General features: G+C 34.7%; 1 protein-coding gene across 1 annotated transcript in view; it reads right to left on the minus strand.

Moving 5' to 3' along the window:
* Positions 1-26,055, minus strand: part of LOC123655629 (nesprin-1) — a 98,679-nt gene that overhangs the window by 39,453 nt on the left and 33,171 nt on the right. Inside the window, exons 3-14 of the mRNA XM_045591390.1 lie at positions 23,905-24,000; positions 21,974-22,150; positions 19,605-19,768; positions 18,690-18,966; positions 17,277-18,457; positions 16,972-17,178; positions 16,241-16,474; positions 15,074-15,250; positions 14,530-14,773; positions 13,805-13,984; positions 9,655-10,029; positions 382-8,421 (exon numbers count right to left, since the gene is read on the minus strand). Coding sequence (XP_045447346.1) covers positions 382-8,421; positions 9,655-10,029; positions 13,805-13,984; positions 14,530-14,773; positions 15,074-15,250; positions 16,241-16,474; positions 16,972-17,178; positions 17,277-18,457; positions 18,690-18,966; positions 19,605-19,768; positions 21,974-22,150; positions 23,905-24,000 — 11,352 coding nt within the window. The remainder of the gene's footprint in view (positions 1-381; positions 8,422-9,654; positions 10,030-13,804; positions 13,985-14,529; positions 14,774-15,073; positions 15,251-16,240; positions 16,475-16,971; positions 17,179-17,276; positions 18,458-18,689; positions 18,967-19,604; positions 19,769-21,973; positions 22,151-23,904; positions 24,001-26,055) is intronic.

The raw sequence follows: 26,055 nt of genomic DNA on the forward strand, positions 1-26,055 counted from the left end.
GCTTTTGTGAGCTGCTAAAGTTGTTATATGTTCCACATCCCTTTTTATCATTAGTAATTTTTTTTTAATATAAATAGAATATATATGAAAGGAAAATACATTATGTTGGTAAGTAATACCATTTTGTTAGAATTTCGTATTTTTATACGTGAGATTAGATCATATTCTACTGAAAATTAGACTACACCCTACGGTGTTCGTTAAGTTAAATTTTGTCAACATTTTCTTACTTGATCCAAGGCTTCACCCAAACTTACGACCGTATTAAGTTCAGTTTCACGATTATCAATTATTTTACTCAAATCCTGTTTAAAATATAATTCTCAATTAATTTACAAAATGAATATTCTAATGGAATAAAAAAGTAATGTTAATACTAACCTGATATTTGTTGAGTTGGTCAATCTTTTCTTCCAATGTAGCTTTAGGGGTATAAGTCTTTAAACTCATTTCAGTGTCACTTAACCAGTGTTGCAAACGATCATTTGCAGCATCAAATTCTATCCATTGCTGTATTTTCTCTTCTATGCCTCGTTTTACATCGTGTACAGTTGTAGTAAACTTTTCCAAATCAGCTTTCAATAATCCTAATTCTCTTGACATACCCTCTTTGCCACGAGGGGAAAGTTTTGATGTGTTATTATCAATAAGATCAGATAATATTTTTAGCTTATTTGTTCCATTTGGTATCGCATCCAAAAGTTCTTGTATTTTAACTAATTTACTTTGTAAAGCTGCTTTGTTACCAGTAAAGTCAGATAGTAAATGTAGACGATCCCATAAATGCTTTTGATAATCTTGAAGAGATTTTTGCTGATCAGCAAATTGTTGGTATATTTCGAATGCATTTTCATGCTTATCTATAACTGACGATAATCTATTTGTTAAAGCATTGTATCTATCCCAAACAGATTTAATAATTTCTGCCATATCATTATTCTCTTCTTTACCAGAATGAATACTAGCAGCTACGCTTTTAGCTTTCTCTGTGACAGTTTCAATAACTCTCTTATGTGAGTAAATTTCTTGTAGCAAAGTTTTATTTTTTAGCAACCTTGACTTAATTTCTTGAGGTGAATTCAAAACAACCTTTTCTTCACTTTCTAATACTTTTTCTTTTTCGTCTAACCACGATAATGTTTGTTGTAGTACGTCCTGAAAACTAGACCATTGTAACGTTTGCGATTCATATTCTTTTTGCTGTTGTGAAATGCTGTCAATTAGTTTGTCCCATCTCTCTCTCAAATCTCTTATTTCAGATCGTATATTTTCTCTGCCGTTCGCAGCAGTTTCAGGTAAAACTTTATCACCCGCTGTTGTTAAAATGCTCATCTTATGTTCTCCATTTTCTCTTTCCAATAAAAATACTTGTAATTTATTCCCCTTACTTTCAATGCTAAGTTTGTCTTCCTTCATTGTCATTTGTGATAACTGTTCTTCTAGAGGTTTTAGCCATGCGTCAAGTTCATTTCTAAGTTGGTCATATTTTTTATGGTCAGACACTAGTTCTAACCAGTGATTAACAATGTCCTTAGATATTAAATGTAATTGTTGATACCGACTACTTACTTGAATCACTAGTGGTTTTAATCTTTCAACACCGCTCATTAAGATAAGACTATGGGATTCATCCACAAACGCGTCTATTTCTTTTTCTTTTCCGTGAATTTCATTACGTAAATCGACATATCTCTGTAACTGAGCCTCTTTTTCAGATAGTGTTGAGCATAGAACTTGGTCACGACATTTCGACTCCATATCTTTAAGCCACCCATTTATTAATTCAATAGAAGAATCGAATTTGTTCCAAATTTCTAAAGTATGTTTTAACTTTTGTTCTGATATACCTATACTATTAACTGCTTTAGTTAGTTGTTCGTGTAGATTATTGATCTCTGCTTGAATAGCTTCATTCCCAGCTTCAGACGTGCTTTTGCTTACTGTCGAAAATATAGATCTTATTTCATCTAACTTACTTGACCCAACTTTCTCTATATCTTTCATAGCAACCGCAGATTGTAGTTTTCTAACTATTTCTGGTTTTTCTCCAACAGCGTTTTCTATGTCGAGTAGTTTTTCTGATTGAGACCCAAGCCATTCCTTAAATTGTTGAAGAAGGCGTACAAGATCTTCATGCCTTTTAACACACTCCTCTAAATTATCTTGGAGATTTTGTGACTTTGTCACTATGTTTTGGAATAATTGTTTGATAGACTGCAAATAAATATTTAAAGAAGCGTCATGTGTTTGATCAACCAGTTGCTGAGCTTTATCACATACAGACTCAACCAGTTGTACATGCGACATAATTTCTTGATGTAATATTTTATGATTCAAAAGTTGAGCCTTCTTTTCTTCTATTGATGTTTTTAATTCTGTATGGCGCTGCATTGCTTTCTCAACGTCTTTCAACCATTTAGTTAATTGTTCTTGAGCAAGAGAAAAGTCAGAAAATTGCAGCAGACATTGGTCCAACTTGTTAACAGTATCTTGGAAACTGTCACCAAAGCTGTCCCATAATGTTCTTATCTTACGGATTTTTTGTCTAATAATTTCTCTACCATCAGGACTTGTATGAGTATATAGTTTCTCTCCTAAACTCAAGAATTCTTCAAAAACTGGTGTTTTTTTGTTTCTTGTTTCATACAGTTCTTTTGCTTTATTTTGTTTTTCTTGCAAGACAGCATAGTCCCCTACGATTTCATTTAAGTCTTGTAGTTCACCTAACATTTCTGTTAGCCAAGCTTCCATATTACTATATTCACTTTCGAATGTTTGATGTTCAGAGACAAATACTTCATATTTGGAAATGATTTCATTAACCTGGTTGTTTAATGTATGATACCGTGTTGCTAATTTTGAAGTTTTTGTAATTAGATCTGACTCACTACTTAAATTTTGTTTTTCTGTTAAAGCAGCAAACTCAGCCTTTTTAGAACTAAGTTCTTTTTGTATTTCTTTTACTTTTTGTAAGTGTGCTGTTTTCGACTCGAGATTGCTCTTAAGACTTTGGTCTCTTATTTGATTTTCTTTAACTTTGAGCCATTCATCGAGTTCATCTAAAGCTTTTTGACTATCATTCCACTGTTTAATGGTATCTTTAAGTTTTTTATCATAATCGTTACATTGTTTTGCAAATTGTTCCCATGTTATTTTTAATTGTTCAAATTCACTTATAAGTACTGGGTGTCCATTAGGACTGGTGTTTTCCAAAACTGTGTGCAATTGTGATTTTACTTCATCCAAGGTGCTGTTAATTTCTGGAGCCTTTGATGTGACCTTTTCTATTGCTATAATTTTGGAATCAACATCTTCTTTTTGAGACACAACTGCATAGCTTACTAAGCTATTTTCAGCAATAATATGATTCAACCGGTCACGAATATTTTCAAACATTTGGACGTATTTTTCGTGATCTGCAACATGTGATTCGTAAGCAATGATTCTTTTGCTGAGTTCTGACGACATATTCTTATATCTGTCAATTATAACACTAAGACTTTTTTCGGCATCTTCATCAGGCATAAGTTTTAGTTTATCGGTGAGTTGCGATAGCATAGATTGATGCAATTCCACATCTTGATGTAGAATTTTAGTAGTATGAAGTTGAGCTTTCTTTTCTGGAAGATTTGGAGACAATTTAAATTCACCTAATTCAGTTTCTTTGTCACCGATCCATTTTTGTACTTGATTAAATGTATCATCAAATGATGATCTCTTATTGATAGTAGTTTCAATATCCTTTATCACGTTATTAAGCGAATCAACTGAGTCTTCAAAGTAATCTCTTAAAGTTCTTAATTCGTTTCTTATTTGTTCTCGGGTTTCTGGAGTAACGCCGCTGAACAACGCTTCACCTGACTCGATAGCGCTGTTAAGTAGTTTTTGACCAACTTCCTTATTATCATTCAATTTCTTTATTTGATCTAAATCAGCAGCTGTTGGTTTTGCAAATTTGCTCATTGCTGCTATATCTGCAATCTTTGCATTTGTGTCTTGTAGCCAAGTCTTAAAGTCTGCAATAGATTTATCATATTTGCCCTTGTTATTCTTAAGATCTCTCAATCTATTTAATTGATTTGACAGAAATTTCCCGACTGTTTGATATCTTGTTTCTAAATGATTAATGTATTGAGAAATACGCGAGTCTGGGTTACGCGATAGCACTTGCTCACCTATTTCTGTTAGTTTATTAACTTCACTCCCGTAGTCCTTAATTTCATCATTTAGTTTCTCAATTTCAGAAATTTTTGCATCAATGTCACTTACGTCAACAAGACTTGCAGCTTCTTGTCTTACTCTATTTTCTTTAACTTTAAGCCATTCTGAAACGTTTTCTAAGAGAGTTTCATATTCTTGCCATGCCTCGATATTCTCCTGTACTCGTTTTTTAATCTCTTCGTAATTTCCTGTAAGTACATCTAAGTTCTTTTTAGCTTTTTCCGTTTGTAACGCAGCTTCTTGTGCACTAGCTGGTTCAGCTACGATGCGTAATATCTCTGAAGCTTCTTCAAGCTCGTTTACTTTCTTTTTACAATCAGAAATTCCATTTTCTACGTCAATAAGTGCAGCATTTTTAACTTCCAGATTATATTTATCACTATTAACATCTGGCATGCACCATCTAGTTTTGTCGTCTAATATTTTTAAATTCCTATTAAACATACTCAATTTATCAGTAAACAACTTTTGAAGGAATGTAAGCAAGGTTGTTTCAGTTTTGTTTGCATGAATCAGGACACTTTCAAATCTTTTTTGTAAAGTACTCAATTCTTTAGGAACAAGAGACTCGTAAAATCCCGGGTAGTTAGCATTCATTTCGGATACATTCTGAGTAAGGTTATCAATCTCATCACTCAGGTTTTGTAAATCGACTTTACATGATTGGCATTTTTTTAGGCGATCAAGTATTTTAGCATTGTCACCTGACATATCGTCGCATTTTATGATGTCATCACGAATGTGACTTATTTTATCCGAAAGACGTTTAATTTGATCTTTCAATTCGTTCTCTTTAGTTTCTAAGGACGATACTGCACTTTCTAAATTACTCGCTAATGTCTGCAATGCATCAAATTCATTATCTAAGTAGTCAACTATTGAAGTTACTTGTTCCAGTGGAATATTTTTGTTTAAATTGGTAATTTGTTCGCATTTGGCTTTAATACTATTTTTAAGACCTAAATAAAGTGGCAGTTCTTCTTTATATTTCATAAGATGATTTTGTCCAAATCTGATTTCTAAATTGTCACAAGCATTTGCGAGATTTTGTCCTGTTTCACTTAGCCAAGTAACAACTTGATTTTTAGTATCATCAATTTGTCTCCATACCAAAAGCTGCGATTCTAAGTCTTGAATTCTTTTGATAGTAGCATCGTTGACCTTCTCCCAATGTGTTTGGGAGTTCAAAAATGCATCTTCTAAAGGACTTGTGTCAAATCCACCTAAAGTAGATGCTTGTTTTAGCACTGACTGCTTAATAACATCCATTTGGTCTAATAATCCTTTTGATCGTTTCAAAATTTCATATGATTTCTTTGCCTTGTCTAAGAATTGAGCAGTTTGTATATAATCATTTGGTGTTTCTTTGCATTCATTATATAATTGTTCTGCTCTTTTCATTTCTCTATCAAACGCAACTGTAAAGTTCTTAAGTTCTTGTAAAGTAGATGATAAAAGTACATACTTATTTTTAGTATCACGTACAGAATTTACTATTTGATCCCAGCTATTGTCAGCAACAGTGAGGTCATTTTGAATTGTACCCATATTAGCTTGATCTTCTCTCATCAAATGCAATCCTTCTTCTCTTAACTCTTTTCTAACAGATTGCTTTTCTTTTAATTCATTATCAAGGCTATCTAATTTTTCAGTCATATCTCGAATAGTTGATTCTGTTAAGGGAACGGGTTGCTGCGGCATCTCGCTTAAAACATTTTGTACGTTGTGTAATACTTCATTGACAGCCTTCTTTTGTACGAGAAATTTATGCCATCTATCCTCAACTTTTTCGGCTAAGTCGCGTTTTGATGTTACTAGGTTTAATAATGAGTTCGCTTTTACTTCTATTTCCTTAACTAAGCTGTTAGGAGGTATTATTCTACCCGTATTTTTATCTGTTACTTTAATCTTTGACGGACCATCTAACAAAGCCACATTACTCTTCCAATCTTGTAGTTTCGTAATAATGTTAGTAAGCTCTTGACGTAAAATCTCATAGCTTTCTGGTGATAATTTGGGACCTTCGATTTGGTACTGGATATAGTTTAGTTGATTCTTATTGTCCTCATACCAGTTAAGAAGCTCAGACCACTGTTGTAAGATACCTTTGTTTTGTTGTATATTTAATTCAATCACTTGATATTGTTCACTAATATTGGAATACGTGTCACTTAATGAACGTGTCTCCTCTGGGTGAGAGGCAAGAGTCATACTTGCAATTTCATTGTATATCTCGGTTAGTTCTGGAAATTTAGCCGCATGTTCTTGTAGCAGCACATGCATAGATTGCAATGTTGGTTCTACCTTGTCAGCACTAACTTGGTCATAACTTACAGTTTTTCTTCTAAAGTCAGCGACCCAATTTTCAAAATTATGAAGCTTGGTAAAGAATTCTTGTCGAACGATAATTTTGTCAGATAATTCATTAACTTTTGTCCTTACTACATCAGCAAGTGCATTTGTTCGTTCTTTTATATCTGTCACTTTGTTTTTCAAAAAAGCAGCTCCTTCAGGCTGAACACCATGGCAAATACTGTCACATATTTGAGAGAGAGTTATAATTTTAGCCTGTTGTTGAGAAATTTCGTTACCAAACGATTTAAGTTTGTTAAGCTCTCTGTCAAGTTTTTCTACTTGAGGTGTTTCGATATTAATCACTCGACCGTTAAGGAGTTTTGTCCCATTTTCGATCCAAGTTTCTAGTTTTTCTGCTTCTTTTTCAAAGTTCTCCCAGTTTGTAACTAATTTATCAAGTTTATTATTCCATTGATCAGCCAAATCGTGTACAACAGCCCATCTTGAATGAATTGCATCTACCTCGTCTGGCGCACTAGTTTTTCCGGATAATTGGTGACTGACACTAGATAAAATCTGTAAATTCATTAACTGTTTTTCACAATCAGTGATCATGGCGCGTGATTGTTGCTGCAATTGTTGAGCTTCGGGTAATGTAGTGGGTTTTGGAATATTACCCAACTTAATTTCAGCTTCTTCTATCCAAGGTTTGATTTCGGCAACACCTTTTTGATACTTCTGCCAACTAGCAAGATCGTGTTCTACAACTTTTGTCTGATGTTCTATCGATCTTTGCAAGTCTGCCATCATTTTTTCAAGTAAAGCTACCTCACCCTTCAATTTGTTAGCGTCTTGCATGCGATGCTCTACTGCTAACTTAGTTCCTTGGTCTGCCACGTTCCTGACAATTTGTAGTTTTTCTGCTATAACTTTCTGTAGTCCTTGTGATTTTTCTACGCGTTCTTCAGGTGTAATGTTTTCAGATTGAACTTGCGATATTAGTTTTGGACTTTCTTTCTTAATCCATTCACGTACATGTTCTAATTTATGTTCAACTTTTACCCACTCTTCATTAAATTTCTCCAAATGTTGAACTTTATTCTGAACTTCATCTTGAATTTTTCCTAATTTACGTTCAATAATTTCTATATCCTTTTCTAAGACTGGTTTTGGTTTATTTGCAGTTAATGTTTTTAATTCTGCATAGGTCTGTTGGAGCTGAGGAAGTTTTTCTGCCTTAGCTTTCTCCAAATCTATATTGATAGCCTTTGTTTCTTGAAGTTCTCGGTTGACGTTAGAAATTCCAAGCTCCAAACCTGGGTGAGCAACATAGCTCTCGATTTTGTTAATATCAGAAAGCAATTCCTCTTTTTGATATTCATAGTTAGACCAAACCTTATGTGTATCTTGAAGTTTATGTAAGCGGTCTGTGTTTGATTCATATGCTGTGTTCCAGCCACTTTCGAGATTTCTTACATCTTCTCTAACAAAGGCAGGTGCATTAGCATCTTTAATGAGTTCTTTGCCTCGGTGAAGCATTGACATTACAGAGGGACGTTGATGGTCAAGCTGTTGTACGGCTGCTTGTTGCTCAAGCACAAGTTGCTCAACATGTTGAAGGGAATGTAGATCTGGTTCAACCTTTGCCCTTTCTTTTGCCCCTTCGAGTATACATATTACTTCGTGCACTTCTCGACGATAAGTGTAACATCTAGTATACGTTTCTGTCTTAATCATGGTAATCTCTATAGTTGGTATAAGATTCTTATATCTAGCGATAAGATTTTCCAATTTAAGTTGTTCTTCTTGAGCTTCAGTGTCTGAACAGTGGTTAGAAAGCATATCTAATGTTTGAACAAGCCATTTCATGTCTTCTCGTTTGTGATCGGCTTCACGGCAGATATTCTATAAGTTATTTAAAAGATTATATAAAATAACACAATTAAAAAAATCATTCGTTTTTAAAAAATAATTACGTCTGTTTCAACAGATGCTGATAATTTTCATTTTACACATGAATTACAGACGGTTTTTATCGGCAAAACATATGCCAAAACATCATAAAAATCTAAAATCTAAAAAATATCATACACATTTATTTGAATATCATCACCTCAGATAGCTTTATCAACAATCGAAGTATGCCCCATGTATGTATATCGAAGTATGTAATTGAGCCTAGTTAAAACGCGACATGATACTATTTAATTTTAACTATGAATAAGTTTAAAATGACAAAACCTAATAAATTACAATAGAGATATAGTTACCATCAGTTCTTTTAACTGTTTATCCAATGAAAGCGTTTAAAAATAAATAGGATATTAAAAATCTAATGCACTAAACTTGAATAAAAATTTCGCTGAAAATTGGGTTCGATTTTCGCTCGGGCCACACATTTGTATTTGTACAAATATTTGTTTTTATTTTTGGTTTATATTCTTCTCAGTCTCCTCATCATGTTTTAAAAAGCGCGTAAAACCTGCACTTTCGATTGTTATCATGGATACCTGACAGCGATCGTAACTATTGGTACGGAAACTATCCACTAACCCGAAGTTGAGTAGGGCTCATGATTTAATATTTAAGACGCCGCGTTGGCGCAACGGTCACAGCCATGGATTGTGCCTGTTGCGCTGGCGGTTGCGGGTTCGATCCCCGCACATGACAAACATTTGTATTGGCCATACAGGTGTTTGCCAGGTCTGGGTGTTTGTGCAGTCCTTGTGGGTCTCCCCACCGTGCCTCGGAGAGTACGTTAAGCCATCGGTCCCGGTTGTTATCATGTACACCTGATAGCGAACGTTACTCACAGTAGGGAATATATCCGCCAACCCGCATTGGAGCAGAGTGGTGGATTAAGCTCTGGTCCTTGTCCTACATGGGGAAAGAGGCCTATGCCCAGTAGTGGGATATTACAGGCTGAAGCGAAGCGAGCAATGATTTATTCCCAACCATCCGATAGGCCGATTTAGTTCACCTTACTCCCAAAGTTTTGGGAACCCACATCTTAATAGTCAAAAATGCTATAGCTATTATATACCTCGAAAAATGTATAAAGGAACCCTTCTTAGATTACTAAACATTTAAGTAATAACAGTTATAAAATATTTATTCATAGTCCTGAAACACACATACCTGGAAGATTGTTTTTTCCTTCTCAAATGCCTCTGCAGAGTCAACTTCTCTCACAATACTGTCCATAGTCTTGTCCACATGGTCCATCCATTTCTCCATTTCTCTGAATTTTTCTTTATACGCATCCCATTTTGCAGGAATTCTTTGAAGCTGTTGTCTGAAGTTCTCAACTCTATGGACCGTGGACTCCCATTCCTGTTCACATTTTATTAGGGCATCTTCTAATGCTCTATCTTGAGTTTGCTGAGTGTAGCTAGTTGTAATTTTCTTTAGATTCTGTAAGCATTGTTCCACTTGCATAATTTTTCCTTGGTTCCGGAAATACTCTTCATTTCGGATTAGGATGCCGTCAGCGTTGTCGCTTTGATTGTATGCCTAAAAATATAGGGCTGTTATTGTAGAGTTTTGTTAAACTATAATAATTGTCCTATACACATGCTACTGCACATTGTACACGTATAATGATGAAGAAAAGAGTAGAGGATGGAGAATTGCAAATGTTTAGCATGTTCTAAAAGAAGGATCTCCAGAAATCCAGAAAAAAATCGATTTAAAAGGCAACCCAGCTTCTACATCAGCCAAGGGAAAAGAAATTGCAAAACCCAACATACTCAGCTACGTTGAACGAGGAAGATCTGCTTCAATGTCAGGGACTCCAAAAAACCTGTAATGACCACCGGTACTCGAAATCAACTCAGAACAATTAATACCAAAAGCACACATACAACAACTGAAAAATGCACCCCAAGCCGGTTGGTCACCGTGGGGAAAGAAGACCACTACCCTTCAGCAAATGAAACACCTGGAAAAAAAGAGAAACCTAACAATATACACATAGCCACCCTAAACACACTTTCATTGAGGACTGCAGAAAAACTTCTCGAATTAGAGATAGCTTTGGGTAATATTAAATGGGATATTCTTGGCATGAGCGAAGTAAGACGAAAAGGGAACTGCATCGAAGAGTATGACAGCTACATTCTGTACTATATCGGTGAAACCAAGGGTCAGTATGGAGTGGGATTTATGGTGAAAAAATATCTAAAAAAACAAATCATAGAGTTCAAAGGCATATCCGAAAGAAAAGCTTTACTAAATATACAACTACAAGGCTATAAAAACAAATGGACTATAGTACAGATATACGCGCCAACCGAAGCAGCGGACGAAACAATAAAAGATAAGTTCTACAACCAACTTACAACTACACTAGGAACTGCCCACAAAAACGTCATCGTCATGGGAGACTTCAATGGGAAAACAGGTAAACAAAAGCATGGAGAAGAGACAGTAATAGGAAATCATGGCATAGGAACAAGAAGCAAAAACGGCAAGAGAATTGTAAATTTGGCTCTAGAGAATAACTTAACCATACTAAATAGCGTTTTTAAAAAAAGAAACACCAGGAAATGGACTTGGATATCGCCAGATGGAACTTATCGCAATGAAATCGACTTTATAATTAGTAATCAACCTAAGTTTTTTCAAGATGTTAGCGTAATAAATAATTTCAATTTCAATAGCAACCATCGTATGGTCAGAGCTGTACTATTTCACAAACAACAAAAGAAACAACGAAAACACTTTCACCAGAGTGAAAATGCCTGCATGACTGATACAAGGTCTCAATACAACTTAACAACCGGAGAAATAGACAAAACACAAGAAATTTACAACATAGAAACAAATGATATTTATAGAAAAAATAAAACAACAAAAAACAAACATACACTGAGCTCGAAAACAAAAGATCTCATTCAAAAACGGAGAGAATTGCTTAAAAATGGCAGAAATAAAACAACATTACGTGAAATTACCGAACTAAGTAAGGAGATAAGTCGCAATATAAAACAAGATAAATCGAATGAAAGAATAAAATGTATCCAAAAACACATCATTAAAACAGGTGGTATCAGTAAAGCACTCAAAGAATTTAAAGAAACAACGCTATGGGTCCCGAAAATGAAAAGCAAAAACAGCAAGGACGAAATAAGAAGACAGCCAATTCTAAAGATAGCGACAGACTATTATCGGAAATTATATTCTACCGAAAACACCTTAAAATTCAACATAGACCTTGAAGACAAAACAGAAAATATCCCTTCGATTCTTGAAAGGGAGGTTCAGCATGCGATAGAAACACAGAAAAATGATAAAGCTCCTGGACCTGATCATATAACCAATGAGATGCTGAAAGCTTCATTGCCAGAAACAACGAAAAAACTTACAAACTTGTTTAATCTTATCCTCAACACAGAATCCATACCTTCACAGTGGACAATAAGCACTATAATACTCATATTTAAGAAAGGAGATAGATCGGAAATAGGAAATTATCGGCCAATAAGTCTCATGTCCAACATATACAAAGTGTTCTCAAAAATAATATTGAAACGCATCACCAAAAAACTCGAAGAACAACAATCAAGAGAACAGGCTGGATTCCGATCGGGATTTGCAACAATTGATCACATACATGTGATAAAACAGCTCATTGAAAAATGTCAAGAATACAATTACCCATTATACATGGCATTTGTGGACTATAACAAAGCGTTTGACTGCCTGGAACATCAGTACATTAGGGAAGCCCTGAAAAATCAAGGAATAGAAAATAAATATATAAGGATAATAAAAAATGTGTATTCCAGTAGCAAAGCACGAATCAAACTAGAGACAGAGGGGGAAATTTTTCCAATACACAGGGGAGTGAGGCAGGGAGACCCACTCTCTCCGAAACTTTTTTCATCCGTGCTAGAAGAAGTCATCAGGAAGATGGAATGGGACAACATAGGGATTAACATAAATGGAACATATTTAAATAATTTAAGATTTGCAGATGACATAATACTTATAACAGATAACCCGGAAAGCCTTAAAAACATGCTTCAAGATCTATCGTGTGAAAGTAAAAAGGTGGGACTAACAATAAACAATACAAAGACAAAGATAATAACAAACAGGTCCCAAATAAGTATCTCAGTAGATGAAGAAGAAATAGAATACGTGAATTCTTATGTATACTTAGGCCAGCTTATCGCTTTTAACAACCAAATGGATTCAGAGATTGACAGACGGGTAGCCAATGCCTGGAAGAGATTTTGGTCCCTCAAAGAAGTGCTAAAAGGCAATCAATATAATATGGCAATGAAAAGGAAAGTATACAATACATGCATATTACCAATCCTTACCTATGGGTGTCAGACTTGGGCAAACACACAAGAACAAAACCAAAAACTGATTACATGCCAAAGAGCCATGGAGAGGAGTATACTGGGTTACACAAAAAAGGATAGAAAGAGAGCCGTAGATCTAAGACAAATTACCAAAATCGAAGATGTAGTAATTAAAACTAGAAAACTCAAATGGAGGTGGGTAGGCCACATGATGAGAGAGAATAGAAATAAATGGACGAGAGATATAACAGATTGGACTCCTAGATATCAAACAAAAAGAAAACGAGGAAGACAAAGAAAACGTTGGTCTGATGACTTAAAAAAGCATGCGGGTCCAATGTGGCACAGAAAAGCTGAAACAAGAGCAGAATGGAGAAAGCTGGAGGAGGCCTTCGTGTCGCAAAGACACGCCGACGCGTCGCCCGACATATTTACCTAATAATATAATATCAATTAAAATTACAATTAAAATTACAATTAAAATTACATATATAGTGATATTGAGTATATATAATAGTAATTCAATAATGTTAATAATGAACTTTTATATTCTACTTTTAAAGCTATAAATTCTAATTTGCATGTCTAATTTTAACTATGAAATGATAAATCATGTATATAGTGTTGGCAATAAAGGCTTAATAAAAAAAATAAAATAAAAAAAAAAAAAAAGAAGGATCTAAAACACCGCCCACACTAATACAGTGGTATGTAATTTTAAATTTTCTCTAGTAATATATGAAATAATTAGTGAAAAATAGTCTTTAACTGAATGAAATTAAGCTTAATGGACATAACTTTGCTCAGTTTATCCATTTTATCTCCGTTCAGGTGCATTTTATTAGGTGTCGCTTTAGTCGTTTTTCAGGTTTCCAGACATAGAAAATTCTCTCTATATTCAAAATTGTTTCCTAGTTACTGATTCATAAGCCAGGCTTCTCTGTTTATCTTTCACGGTAGTTCTTTTAACATACCTGTTCTTCATAAACGATTTCCTTTTCGATATCCTTAATGCAGTGATGGAATACCGCCTCATCAAGCCTGAATTCCAAACGCATGAGGTGTGGCGGTGCCCTGTCGAGAAGTTCTTTCCATCTTCTTTGTAATTCCTCTACAGTTTGTACTACTTTTGGCCTATCTTCTTCATTGATAAGCTATAACACAGATAATTAAAAAGTAAATGAAATAAAGTTTGTCAAAATATTGCTATTGACTTTTTAATCATTAATTAGAACTAATTTTGATCTGTTTAAAAAAATTTAATTGTTGTTTAACAATTACAAGTATAACGTGAACAACATCATTATTAAAAAAAAACATTTTTCTGGTAATTGTTGTGTAACTTGTTACAAAAACTTAAAACACTAATCCAACGAGATTAGGCTTTTAAAATTTATAGTTGCATCAAAAGTAGTCAATGTTAATCGTCAAATTATGAACAATTTATCTCTACATTTTTAATTTTTAATTTAAAACCCTACCCCCAACACTTCCCAGGATTTCTAGCTACCTTACTCACCACAGGGACACAACACTGTTTGAAAGCTGGTCTTCTGTAAGATTGAGTTACCTAATCAGGCTGCTCGAGATTCTAAACAGGGTATTCCCTGCCTTAGCATACCTCAATGATGGTTTCGATCTTGTTTAGACTAAGTTATCTACCAGCCAGACTTAGCTGCTTTTGGATTTGTCCACTTACCTCAATCAGCTCTCTTCCAGATCGAACTAGTTCAGATACAGCCCTTTCATCAGCTCCTTGGAAGAAACGCTTGTGAAAGTCTACAGCCTGTTTAGAGTCGACTCTGTTGTCAGCAAGTAAGGCTTCTGCTCTAGACGCCCATTCCTCAACTGTTCTCTTCTTGGTTTCAAAATCATCCCAGGCGCGTACAAGACGTTGTAATTCAGCCTCCTTTTTAGTCGCTTCTGATGATACATGAGCGAATCTGTTGATAAAAATATATTTGGGATTTAATTAACTATATTGTTAATGAAATTTAGTAACTATTTTAATGATGAATTTATTATCATATATCACAAGTGCAATTTTATTGCTAGGCGCTGAAATATTTTTCTGTGAGTAAGTATAAGAAAGCTGTAAACGCTATGAATAATTATAAGACAGAAAAGATAAGCACGTGACAGAAAGCCCAAAACACTCCTAATCCTAAAGGTTTCATGAAAATAATCAGAAACGGTTGCAATATATTGTTAAATAGTAAAAAAAAATTGCATTTATCTCATACCTATCGTTGAGGTCCTTCATGAGTCGTATCTGGTCACTGACATCCGCGCTACGATCACTATCAGCTGACTTTACGATGTTCTGGAACACCTTGTTCTTGCTTTCCAGCATGGAGCGATAGTATGTGGTCCGGGAGAAGAAACTGCGATGAATCTCGTAGCGCTCTTCTATCACCTCGCTGAAATTTAAACTTTTATATCTGAATAACATTATAAAGATGAAAAGTTTGTTTGTTTGTTAGCTTGAACGTGCTAATTTCAGGAACCGTGAAAATCCATTTTGTATTGGATAGCCCATTGACAGAGATACTCAAGAGAAATATTTCCCGCTATGCTCTTCCTAAATAAGGGTCTAATAATCAATGAGAGTAGGAAAGATACTTCCCCTCAAAATCTGAAGCAACCCGATTGTGAAAGTACTTCAACCTTATAAAAGATCGCTTCAGCCTATAATATCCCACTACTGGGCATAGGCCTCTTTCCCCATATAGGAAGAAGGATCAGAGCTTAATCCACCACGCTGCTCCAATGCGGGTTGGCGGATATATTCCCTACTATGAGTAACGATCGCTATCAGGTGTTCATGATTAACAACCGGGACCGACTTATAAAAGATCACAGAGAAATAATACTGTTCTCAAGCAGTGTTGGGTTCCTGTGATGAGTAAGGTGACCAGAGCTTCTGAGGGGAGAGATTGAGGGTAGAGTCAGCAACGCATTTGTGATGCTTCTAGTGTTGCAGACGTCTACGGTAATCGCATACCATTAGGTGACGCTTCAGCCTGTAATATTCCACTACTGGGCATAGGCCTCTTTCTCCATGTAGGAGAAGGATCAGAGCTTAATCCACCACGCTGTTCCAATGCGTGTTGGCGGATATATTCCCTAGTATGAGTAACGAACGCTATCAGGTGTACATGATAACAACCGGGACCGACGGCTTAACGTGCTCTCCGAGGCATGGTGGGAGACCCACAAGGACTGCACAAACACCCAGACCTGGCAAACACCTGTATGGCCAATACAAATGTTTGTCATGTGCGGGGATCGAACCCGCAACCGCCAGCGCAACAGGCACAATCCATGGCTATAACCGGTTAGGTGAGCCGTACGCTTATTTGCCGACACAAATGTATAAAAAAAGGAGTCGTCAGATTATCTATATTTACCGTCTTGTGTCTGTCGTAGTACGCAGTGCATCCTCTGCGCGGTCCAGCCACTGGCTTATCTCACGCTGACCACTCTCCAGCGAGTCATGTTGCACTAACAGTTGCCTGAAGGCGTGTAACCGAACGGGTACCGCAGCCCGTGTTCGGACGAGTGCCTCCTTTTGAGCCTTAAGCTTTGCCATGTGTGCCTCGACTTCATCACGAGGAAGCTCCGCGATTGCGGCTTGGAACGTTCTATAAAATACAATTTTATTTATATATTTATTTTACATTTGAAATAATATAAGGAAAATAACAAAATTCTAGCTTAAAAAAGAGCAAAAGTGGTCTTATCACTAAGAGTGATCTCTTACAGAAAACCCCTAATATCATTTAAAAAAAAAAACTCTATTAATTTAATTATTTTTATGATTCACTATTTTTAATCCTAAAATTCGATTAAATATGAAAATGTACCATGAATTAGTGTAATATATAACCAGTTCCTATAAAGCCTCTAATGCTACTTTTTGTTTTCAACTGTACCATTTAATTATTTTGAAATTTTCACTAATATTGTATAAAAGTTTATTTTAAAAGTATTATAATGCTTTTTCGTGCAAAATTATTTGCTGGGTAGTTTCGAATATTTCCTAATTTAATCTAAAGTAAAAATTTAATTGGTGTTGTTTTTCGTTTTATCCGAGTGATAGTTTATTCAATAAATGACATGATTACAACAAATAACATACCTGCTTATAGATTTAAACAATTCTTCATTTTGTTCAATTTCAGAATTTAATTGCAGTAATTGGTCAATGTAAGCTTGAATATCGGCTGTTGTAGCACGCGGCTGCCGAGATAGTAAATTCTCAGCACCTAATAACCAAGCGTCTAGTTTTTGTATTCCTTGAGCCAATTCTCGTCTATGACGGAGAGCGTCACCACCTCGGACATAGCTAAAAAATGTTTAAAAATCGCATAAGTTTTAATTCATATAAGTAATTTTTCATTTTATTGGATTATCTGAAGAAATAAATGAAAAACTCAAACTCACCGCTCGGCTTCTTCCCATATGCGTTCCCAACGCTCTGTAATTTCCACGTATTTCCTCTTAATTTCAGATGTTATATCTTCTGAGCAAGTGGCCGCTAAGAAGCCAGCAGCGTCACCTAATAATTGATGTTTTTCTTTCCAAACAGTCAAATCTTGGAAGAACTCTAACCTCTCGTCTTCAGATACCCGCAGCATATGCTGAGCTCTGTCCAACCATTGCGTAAATTGGTCAGCTAATGTTGTCCATCTTTCCCAATGTGCGATTACCTCCTCTAGCACACTTTTTACACATCTCACATCTGACGCCACTCTTCTCCAATTCTCTGAAACATCTCTCAAGAACACGTCAATTTCTCTTGCCTCTGTCCTGTCTACCTCGCAGACCCTCTTATATTCCTCTGCTACTTGCTTTATATCAATATATGCTCTATCAAATTCTTGGAAAATTTTATTTTTCGTAACAAAATTGTCATAATCTTCTAATAAGGCACGTGCGTGATCGATGCGGCCATATTTGCCTGTCCACGTAGCTAACTTGGCCTTAGTTAGCTCAGTGAATGCGACAATACAGCACTTATGTTCCAGATATTTTAATCTGGCCTTCCTTTGCGGAGCTCTGCGATCGATTGCTTGCAAGCGATCTTTCATTTCCTGAAGTCTTTCAGGAGGTATTTGAGCTGCATCCGGCGACCTCATAGCTGCCTGGAATCTGTCAATTATATTCGGCAGGTCAGCGAAGAATGTAGTATGTTCCTCCAACTTTTCGCTAATGATGGCTGCAGTTCTATCATCTAAAGTTGTGGGTATTTCATCGAAGTACAACAAATATTCGGCTCTCGCCATCCATTCTCCAACCAGTTGAAAATCACCAGGTAGGTCGGAGTCCAAAAGCCAGAGCCATTTCCGATGAAGCCTCTCGAGTTCGATCCACAGATCGACAAGCTCTCTCCAAGATTTCGGTGCAATAGCGACCAGGCTTTGAGTATACATAAGTTTCTCTAGTTTCTGGTATATCGGTTCCCTGGCGAGGCGTTCGTTTTCGGCGCGGACGTAGTCCTCGTAGTGTCGCGATAGTGTCCGAGTGTCGTACTGCCGTTGCACGACGGAGACGCGCTCTGTAAGCCAACTCCTCAGCATCTCGTATTCTTCCTGTACCGCTGCGACTGCATCTGGTCCTGTTGTCTGTTAAAAAAATATTATACAATAAGGCTAAATGCTGTTTTATTATAATGCGTACGTTTACAATAGATTTTTGAAAAAAAATAACAACTATAGTAATCACGTTATTTGTGTTATTTATTACGATACATGATATTGTGTAGGATATAAAGTTAACTTTTAATATCAAGGTATATATCATACTTTAAACTTTCCAAAATATAGTGTTTTCATCACAAAATACACATAAAAATACCTTAGGTTCAGGATATTTGTGCAGAAATTGCGCCACATATGTCATTATGGATCTCTCATCCGGTTTCTCTACGTCTACGTCCTCAGCGTCCAACAATTTTGCGATGCCCAGTTCTGTTTCGGCTACATCAAATGCGTGTTCAAGACGTTGACGATTTGTTTTCCTTCTCATCTCCGCGAGATTGATCAAGTTAGCCTTGATGGCGTCGATTATTGCGAGGAACGCGATACCATCGCGCCAAGATGGGCCGAAATCTGTCACTTGGATATTAGAGTCCCTAGAGCAAAAATAAACTAATAAATAATCCCATCACCTTATACCTAAGCACTTGTGCGATGGAAATTCTGTGACAGGGTTCCAGAAATACACACTATACAAACAAGCGCCCAAAATTTGAAAAATATATGTATAAAGTATTAATAGAACTTTCATCATCGTATCGTATCAGAACACGTACAACATACAATAACGAACAATAAAATAAAATATGAAAATATGATTACAAAATTATCCATCCCATATTTTCTGCAACAATGAAAGTAAATAAATATAAGTCTCAATGCATCCTGAACAGGATTTGCACGTGTAAGCCGGTCCTTAGAACTCGCTAACCAGATTGAAATGGCTAGATGTTAAGAGGTCAGCGATCCCCGTTTATCTTTTACATAACTACATGATATTATTTTACTAAGAAACTAGTATTCTATTTTATCATTGGATATTGGTAATATGATCTGTAAAGTTAGATCATAAAGTTATTTTATTATGTGTATTTATTACAGTTCCTACGTTACCTTATTTATTCATTTATTTCCATTTTTTTTTAAGAAAATAGCTTAAAAGCGTGTTAATATTATAATAATAATAATTTTTCCTACCTAACCAGTCCTAATATTAAAACAAATAATCACTTACTTTGGCAGAGCGTTCGCCACCCATTGTAGTAGTGTTTTCTTGGCACCTTGTTTCCACCTATCTTCAGCCCTATGTGTCGGAGTTGCTGCTCCAGACTCCTGGGACATAACCGATGCACATCGCGATCCGCCAAGGTATTCGAGTGCTCGGCTATTTTCTTCGATCTAATAAAAAATATGTTCAACCTTGTAACACATGATTTTGGGATGCTAAATGCTACATTTTATGTTTTAGATTTTTTTTCTAAGCCTGCATTAGTCAGAGAGGATGCGGCTAAAATAAAAGAAGTTAGTGAAAGACAAATTAATACAATCTAAATAAATACTAGCTACCTCTGTCCGTCTATATTTTTGTCTGTTTGTCTGTATGTATGTCCGGGATAAACTCAAAATGTATATAATATTATTAACAAGTCGGGTCAACATATAGACTACATATTATCACGCTATCACCTACGGGGAACGAGCAGTGAACCTTTATTTCTTCAACGCATTCTGTAACAACGTGTAATCTAACGACGCATAATTGAATGTTGTTGTTATTATGTTAATAACCATGCTATAAGCTAGCTTCATACTATAAATAAAGACATTCAATAGTATATTTAGTATCAGCTTTGCAACCGTGCGAAGCGGGGGCGGGTCGTTAGTATATTATATACTAAAATCTTTTCCGGAACACGCTGCATATTATGACTTAAGTATTTGGTTCAGTAGTTTTCGCAGTCTAATCTAATAAAAAAACCGACTCTCCATTTATTTTAAATAAGAATTGCAATAATATTAATGCAGCTTGATCAAACCATTTTATAGCCTGCAGGTATATTGCCGATCTATTTCATCAGGGCATTTTTGAATACTTTAGATCAGATTAAACAAATGATAGCTCTGTGCAAACTCACATCCTTTAAATAAAAAATTAATAGACAACAATTTTTTTGTGCCATTAATGGGTTGAACACGAAGGTGTTATCCAAAGAGAAATATACCACATCATTCACAAATATAATACGAAGTGACATTATAACTATAAAATGATCAGAAAAATAAACATTGAGGATAAAGTTGTCGATCTAGAAGCTTGCGTTCAACCTACCTTTGGTCCTCTTTCCTGTGGGTCCAATACATTGAGTGAAGCTTGCGCAAACAAAATATATTCAAGCCAATTAAAATGAGAATATATCTAACGAAGGTACATTGATATATAAAATACAGGAGACAGGCAAAATGGATCGAGGCTTAAAAAGCGAAATGAGAAGAATATAAGGTTGATAAAAGAAGCCAAGTCCACACATATCCTGATGTAAATGTTTCGAAATAAATTGTTCTTTATTTGCTTGATATTAAAATAGTATAGATAAACAAGTTATCATCTCATTTAACATAACTTATTAATAATGATAATACTTTGCCGTGGTATGTTTGCCAGAAGTATCTGAAGATATTAGTACTTCAATGTTATTTTTAGAAATGCTTACTATATCAAAGTTTTTGTCCAGATTTATCCTCATTAAAACTGACTAAGGATTTGTGCAATCAACTATGTTGTTAAAATCATTAATTTAATCTATTTTATAACTATGTTCATCTATAAGTACTTTTGGTGTAAAACCGTAAAATTAATATAGTTTTCATTAATAGTGTATACGAGAAAGTGGTAAAGAAGGTGTTTTTTTAAATCTAACTAACAGTGAAGTATCCAGAAAGTTCTGTAAGTTTAAAATGTTATATTGTGTCCTTACGTGCTAATTCTACTTTTGTCATACGGATCTCAAAGATTAAATCTAGATAGGTATTTTAATGTTTTTTTTTTGTTATATTAGTTGTTATTTCTATGTTATTGACAAACGAGTGCTAAAATATATGCATTTGATGTGTGACTTTACAAAAATCTAAACAAAATTTGCCTCTGATCTTGATTATGTGTCTAAATTACTTTATAACTCAAATTCTATGTATCCCAAATTGTGTGCATATCATCAAGTTCTACAAATAACTCTAATCAACAGGGAAAGTGTATAAACTGTTGCAATCACAAAATATTCGCTATGTAAAAAACTTTTATGCTGTCTTCAAGAAAAAAATTTTTTTTTTTTTTTGAAAAAGACCCGAAATATTTTGACTCAAAAATTTCATATTTTATTTATTTACAAATAGCAATACAAAAAAAAGTTAAAATTGTGACATTACAATTTTAATAAATGACAATATGGCAGCTAAACCATATCAACATATTTCAAAAATCTTTATTGTCAAGTATCTAATGACCCGTAAGACAATTTTGTGACACAATTTAAAAAATATAAACATATTTTGTGATAGCAACATTTCTAACTATCAAAATTCAGATTAGAAGATCTCAATCATTACCTGGAAGTAAAGGATGATGGTCCAGATGAGACCCAGAACGACAGCGGGCCTTCCATCGACAAGATCGGCTGCGTTGATGTTAACCAACTTGATACGTTTTCCTGCTAAGAAGCGGAGTGCTGTGTTTGCGTTCGACAAGAAGTGAGGACGCCGTAATACACGACCGCGTTCCATTGGCTGTTGAAAGAAAGTTATATGATCATTATTATTTATTGAAGTGAAACCTTTTTACGCACGCTTGACTTGAGGAGTAAGCTGGTGAATGCGTGATGGGAGCATTACGAAAAGTTTGATCAGGCAAGGCGGACGGAAGAAGAAGAGAGGGAGACATAAGTTAGATGAAGCTAAAGAAGTTTTACTTCAGTCGTGTGGTCTAAGTCTTACTCGTTTTTTTTATATTTGTCTCAACTTTCTCACTGAGTTGAAACATATATATTTCTACTTTTGATTTGAAGCGTGCTTTTACTGGTATTAAATAAATTTTTACAAGTAGTAACGTATTTTCAGGAACTGACTGATGAATATTATGACGAAAAAAACTTAGTGCCCATTTGTAAGCAACTTTATTGATATGTAATTAATACATGATGGGCTCATCCGTTTGGTGTATAATACTTGGACAACCGTTCTTATGTATTGGCAGTAGTAGTCGCCTAGCGTCATAGGTTAAATGTTCGAGTCCCGCTGGAGAATACATTTTTTTTGTCTTGGTTTATGTCTTTGTGGGCCTCTCCACTATGCCTTGGAGGGCAAGCTATCGGCCCTGATTTTTATTGCAAATAACCGATAAAGATCGTAACTCATGGTGGGGAAATTATCTTCCAGTCCAACTGTTTATACAACAGTAGAATACAAGATAAATAAAAGTTAAAAACTCTAACCTGACAATAAAAATTTAGTACGCCACTTTGTCTTTTAGAGGGCGCCACATTTAATATAACATAACACCATAAAGCCTATAATCAGTGGACAATGAGACGCTTCTAATGATACCATATTTGTCTAAATTGTACACATCGATGAACATATTATACATACATACATGCATAGACTGCTAAAATTATAACCCTCCTTTTGGCTTTGCCGTAATCGGGTTACACATATACTGATTAGTTAATATTTTATTTAACTGAAGGGCACAGCAGGAAATCTATGCTCAATATAGGGAGTAGCCAGACTGGGGAAGTATCTCGACCTTACAAAAGATCACAGCTAAGTAACATTGCTTTCAAGCAGCGCTGTGTTTCTGTTGGTGAGTACGGTGACCAGAGTTCCTGGAAGGAAATGGGGAAAGGGTGGGCAACGTGGTACGGTGGTAATCGCTTACCGTCAGATGAGCCGTACGCGTTTGCCGACCTAGTTATACAAAAAAAATATACTTCTAGGGGTTAAACTTAATATCATACTTTTCACGATCACATAAAATACCCTTTATTTATTCCCGTTGAACCCATTCCGAACATTGCTAAATAACTCATCATTAATCTTATCAACCATTGCTCGAGAATGTTTGAAGTCAGTACAAGCGTTCAGCAATCATCGAAACCCAATTGATTCCCTGTCAAGTGGCTGACGGAGATGAGTTCGAAATATTTATGGACATTTGCCAAGACAGAAGGATCCTTAAGTTTTCTTCGTAAGACAAACATACTAAACCCGCTTCAGTAACATTAGACATGTCAGTTGTTACTAGTTATCTGTATTGTTTCATTGATTTTTTATTTGTTTATTTTTAATATTTAACAACTTAGGCCACAGACTACTACAGACTTGACTACAGCTGTACTGCTGGGGAGGTTCGGGTTAAGATTGGCGACGTGCTTATAATGCATCTGGTGTTACAGGCGTCCACAGGCTACGGTATCTGTTTACCATCAGACGGCCCTCTACTTTGCCAGTTATATAGTAAAAAAATTTTATAAGATTCTTACCAATTTCTCGCCAGACAATACTTCAAGTAAAGCGAGGAGCTTCGTTCCATCTCGTAGGTCGTAAATCAGGTCGTCGATCCGTAAGGGAGGTATGCGCTGGAAAATTTCAGAATTATAAATATTCCCATACGAAACATAAATAAAGATTTTAATATAATAATAACTTGTACACCACCAAGTACCTAAGTTTTAAAATTTCTAGATCTAAATTACATAATATTAATGTTAAGGCACGATAAGGCGCCCTTATCGCAAAGTAACGATCTCTTCCAAACTACCTTAATATGTAAAATGTTTTCGTTGATAGATCATGACGATAACTTAACTAATTAATGTTTTAAATTCCGCAAGACATTTTAACATCTCAACAAGTTTCATTAACGATTTATAAACTTATAAGCGCAATTTTACGGCTACATGCTTTGATCTATAAGCTTTTTTTTTACCCGACTGCCAAGGAAGGACATCTTGGACCAGATTATTCGTCCCATGGCTGACATGACAAGGCACTTAGATTTAGGAGTAAAGCTGTATTAGCTGAGAGACGTGTGAACAAATGCCGTAGTCACACGGTGCAATGACTAAACAAGGAGATGTATTGTTTAAATTATTATCTTTATATTATAAACTGAATTAGACTAGAAATTATTTTGATTCGTTTTTGTTATTATTATAAGTAAAAATAATTAAAAAAAAATCAATTTGAATTGTTTTAAGAAAAAGGAAATTTTTGAGCAAAAAGTTGGTATAAATAAATAAATATTTACAACATAGACACACGGTCATCTGTTCCTAAAGTAAACAACTTAATGTTTGTGTTATAGGTAATAGTCGACTGGTATAGCTACTTTTTTTCGATAAACATACATATAAATAATACATATATAAATAAGTATATATATTACACCCAGAGTCAGGGTGGGAATCGAACCCACAACGCCCGGAGCAGAAAGCAGGGTCAAACTGTGCCAACGGGCTAGTCAATTTTTCAATGTACTATACAAGTTTTAAAAATTCTCGTGTTTTACAGTTCATACGATACTAATTATAAAAATAATAAGACAAAATAGTCAAACAAATTAATAAAATAGTAAAATAAATATGAAAATATAATTAATGTTTAACAACGTAATTGTAAAAGAAATTCAATTTTCCACAGCTAAGATCACCTAACAATATACTTTAAAGTGCCAAGGTCAAAGGGCTTCAGCTCTCTGCACCATTGTTCCTTCAGCACTGGTTTTAAAACAAAGGAACGTGAAAAGGGCTACCACAAATGACACATTTTGTACCCATGTACACATTCAGGCAAGCATTGAATGATATTAGATTTGATATAGTTTTGTTTATTTTATACCCATAGTTAATTAATTTTAGCGTTATTATTATGTATGGCAAAATAATAAATAGTTATACTTAATTTAGTATTTACTTAGTTTAATATTTATATTTTGTACTGCAAAAATATTCGTTAGTATTCTTTTCCTTTAAGTTTTTTATTACTATTTGGCCATAAATTAAATAATTATAAAGAATACTTAATAATACCTAGACATTTAAATAGTATTATTTAGACTTTGTAAAAATATTATACAATGGTATAAAAATTAAAAAATATCTACTGGTCATAAACCGTCAAAATTACGCTATAACACTAAAAACAAATTAAAAATGTATTTGTATAAAATAAAATGTTTAAATAATATTAAATAAATATTAAATAAATATTATATTTTTAATAATTATTATTTAATTTAATTATTATTTATAATATATTGCGCTTTTTCAACCAACCTCTTAAAAAGGAGGAGATTCTTAATTCGATTGTATTCTTTAAGTGTTCGTTACATCAGAACGTTTGACTGGGCAGGCCGATGTCGATGAATTTTATTTTAATTGAAAGGTGTTGCGTGTCATGTCGGCCCATTTAAATTTGATTGAACTGACAAGTACTTCTAGAGTATATCTTATAATGCGTATTTACTTGACTATTTTTTCGTTGACCTACCTGACCACTGGGTTTATCGATTTTGATGATTCTTATTTTAGAAAGCTAATGCTTGTTATGTAGTTTTATTTAAATTTGATCAAGATCTGATTGCTACTTTTTGAGTAATCTCTGTTTTTTTTTGCATTACACCTCATAACTTT

The sequence above is a fragment of the Melitaea cinxia genome, chromosome 8 (genome assembly GCF_905220565.1).
Source record: "Melitaea cinxia chromosome 8, ilMelCinx1.1, whole genome shotgun sequence".
NCBI classification, from domain to species: Eukaryota; Metazoa; Arthropoda; class Insecta; order Lepidoptera; family Nymphalidae; genus Melitaea; species Melitaea cinxia.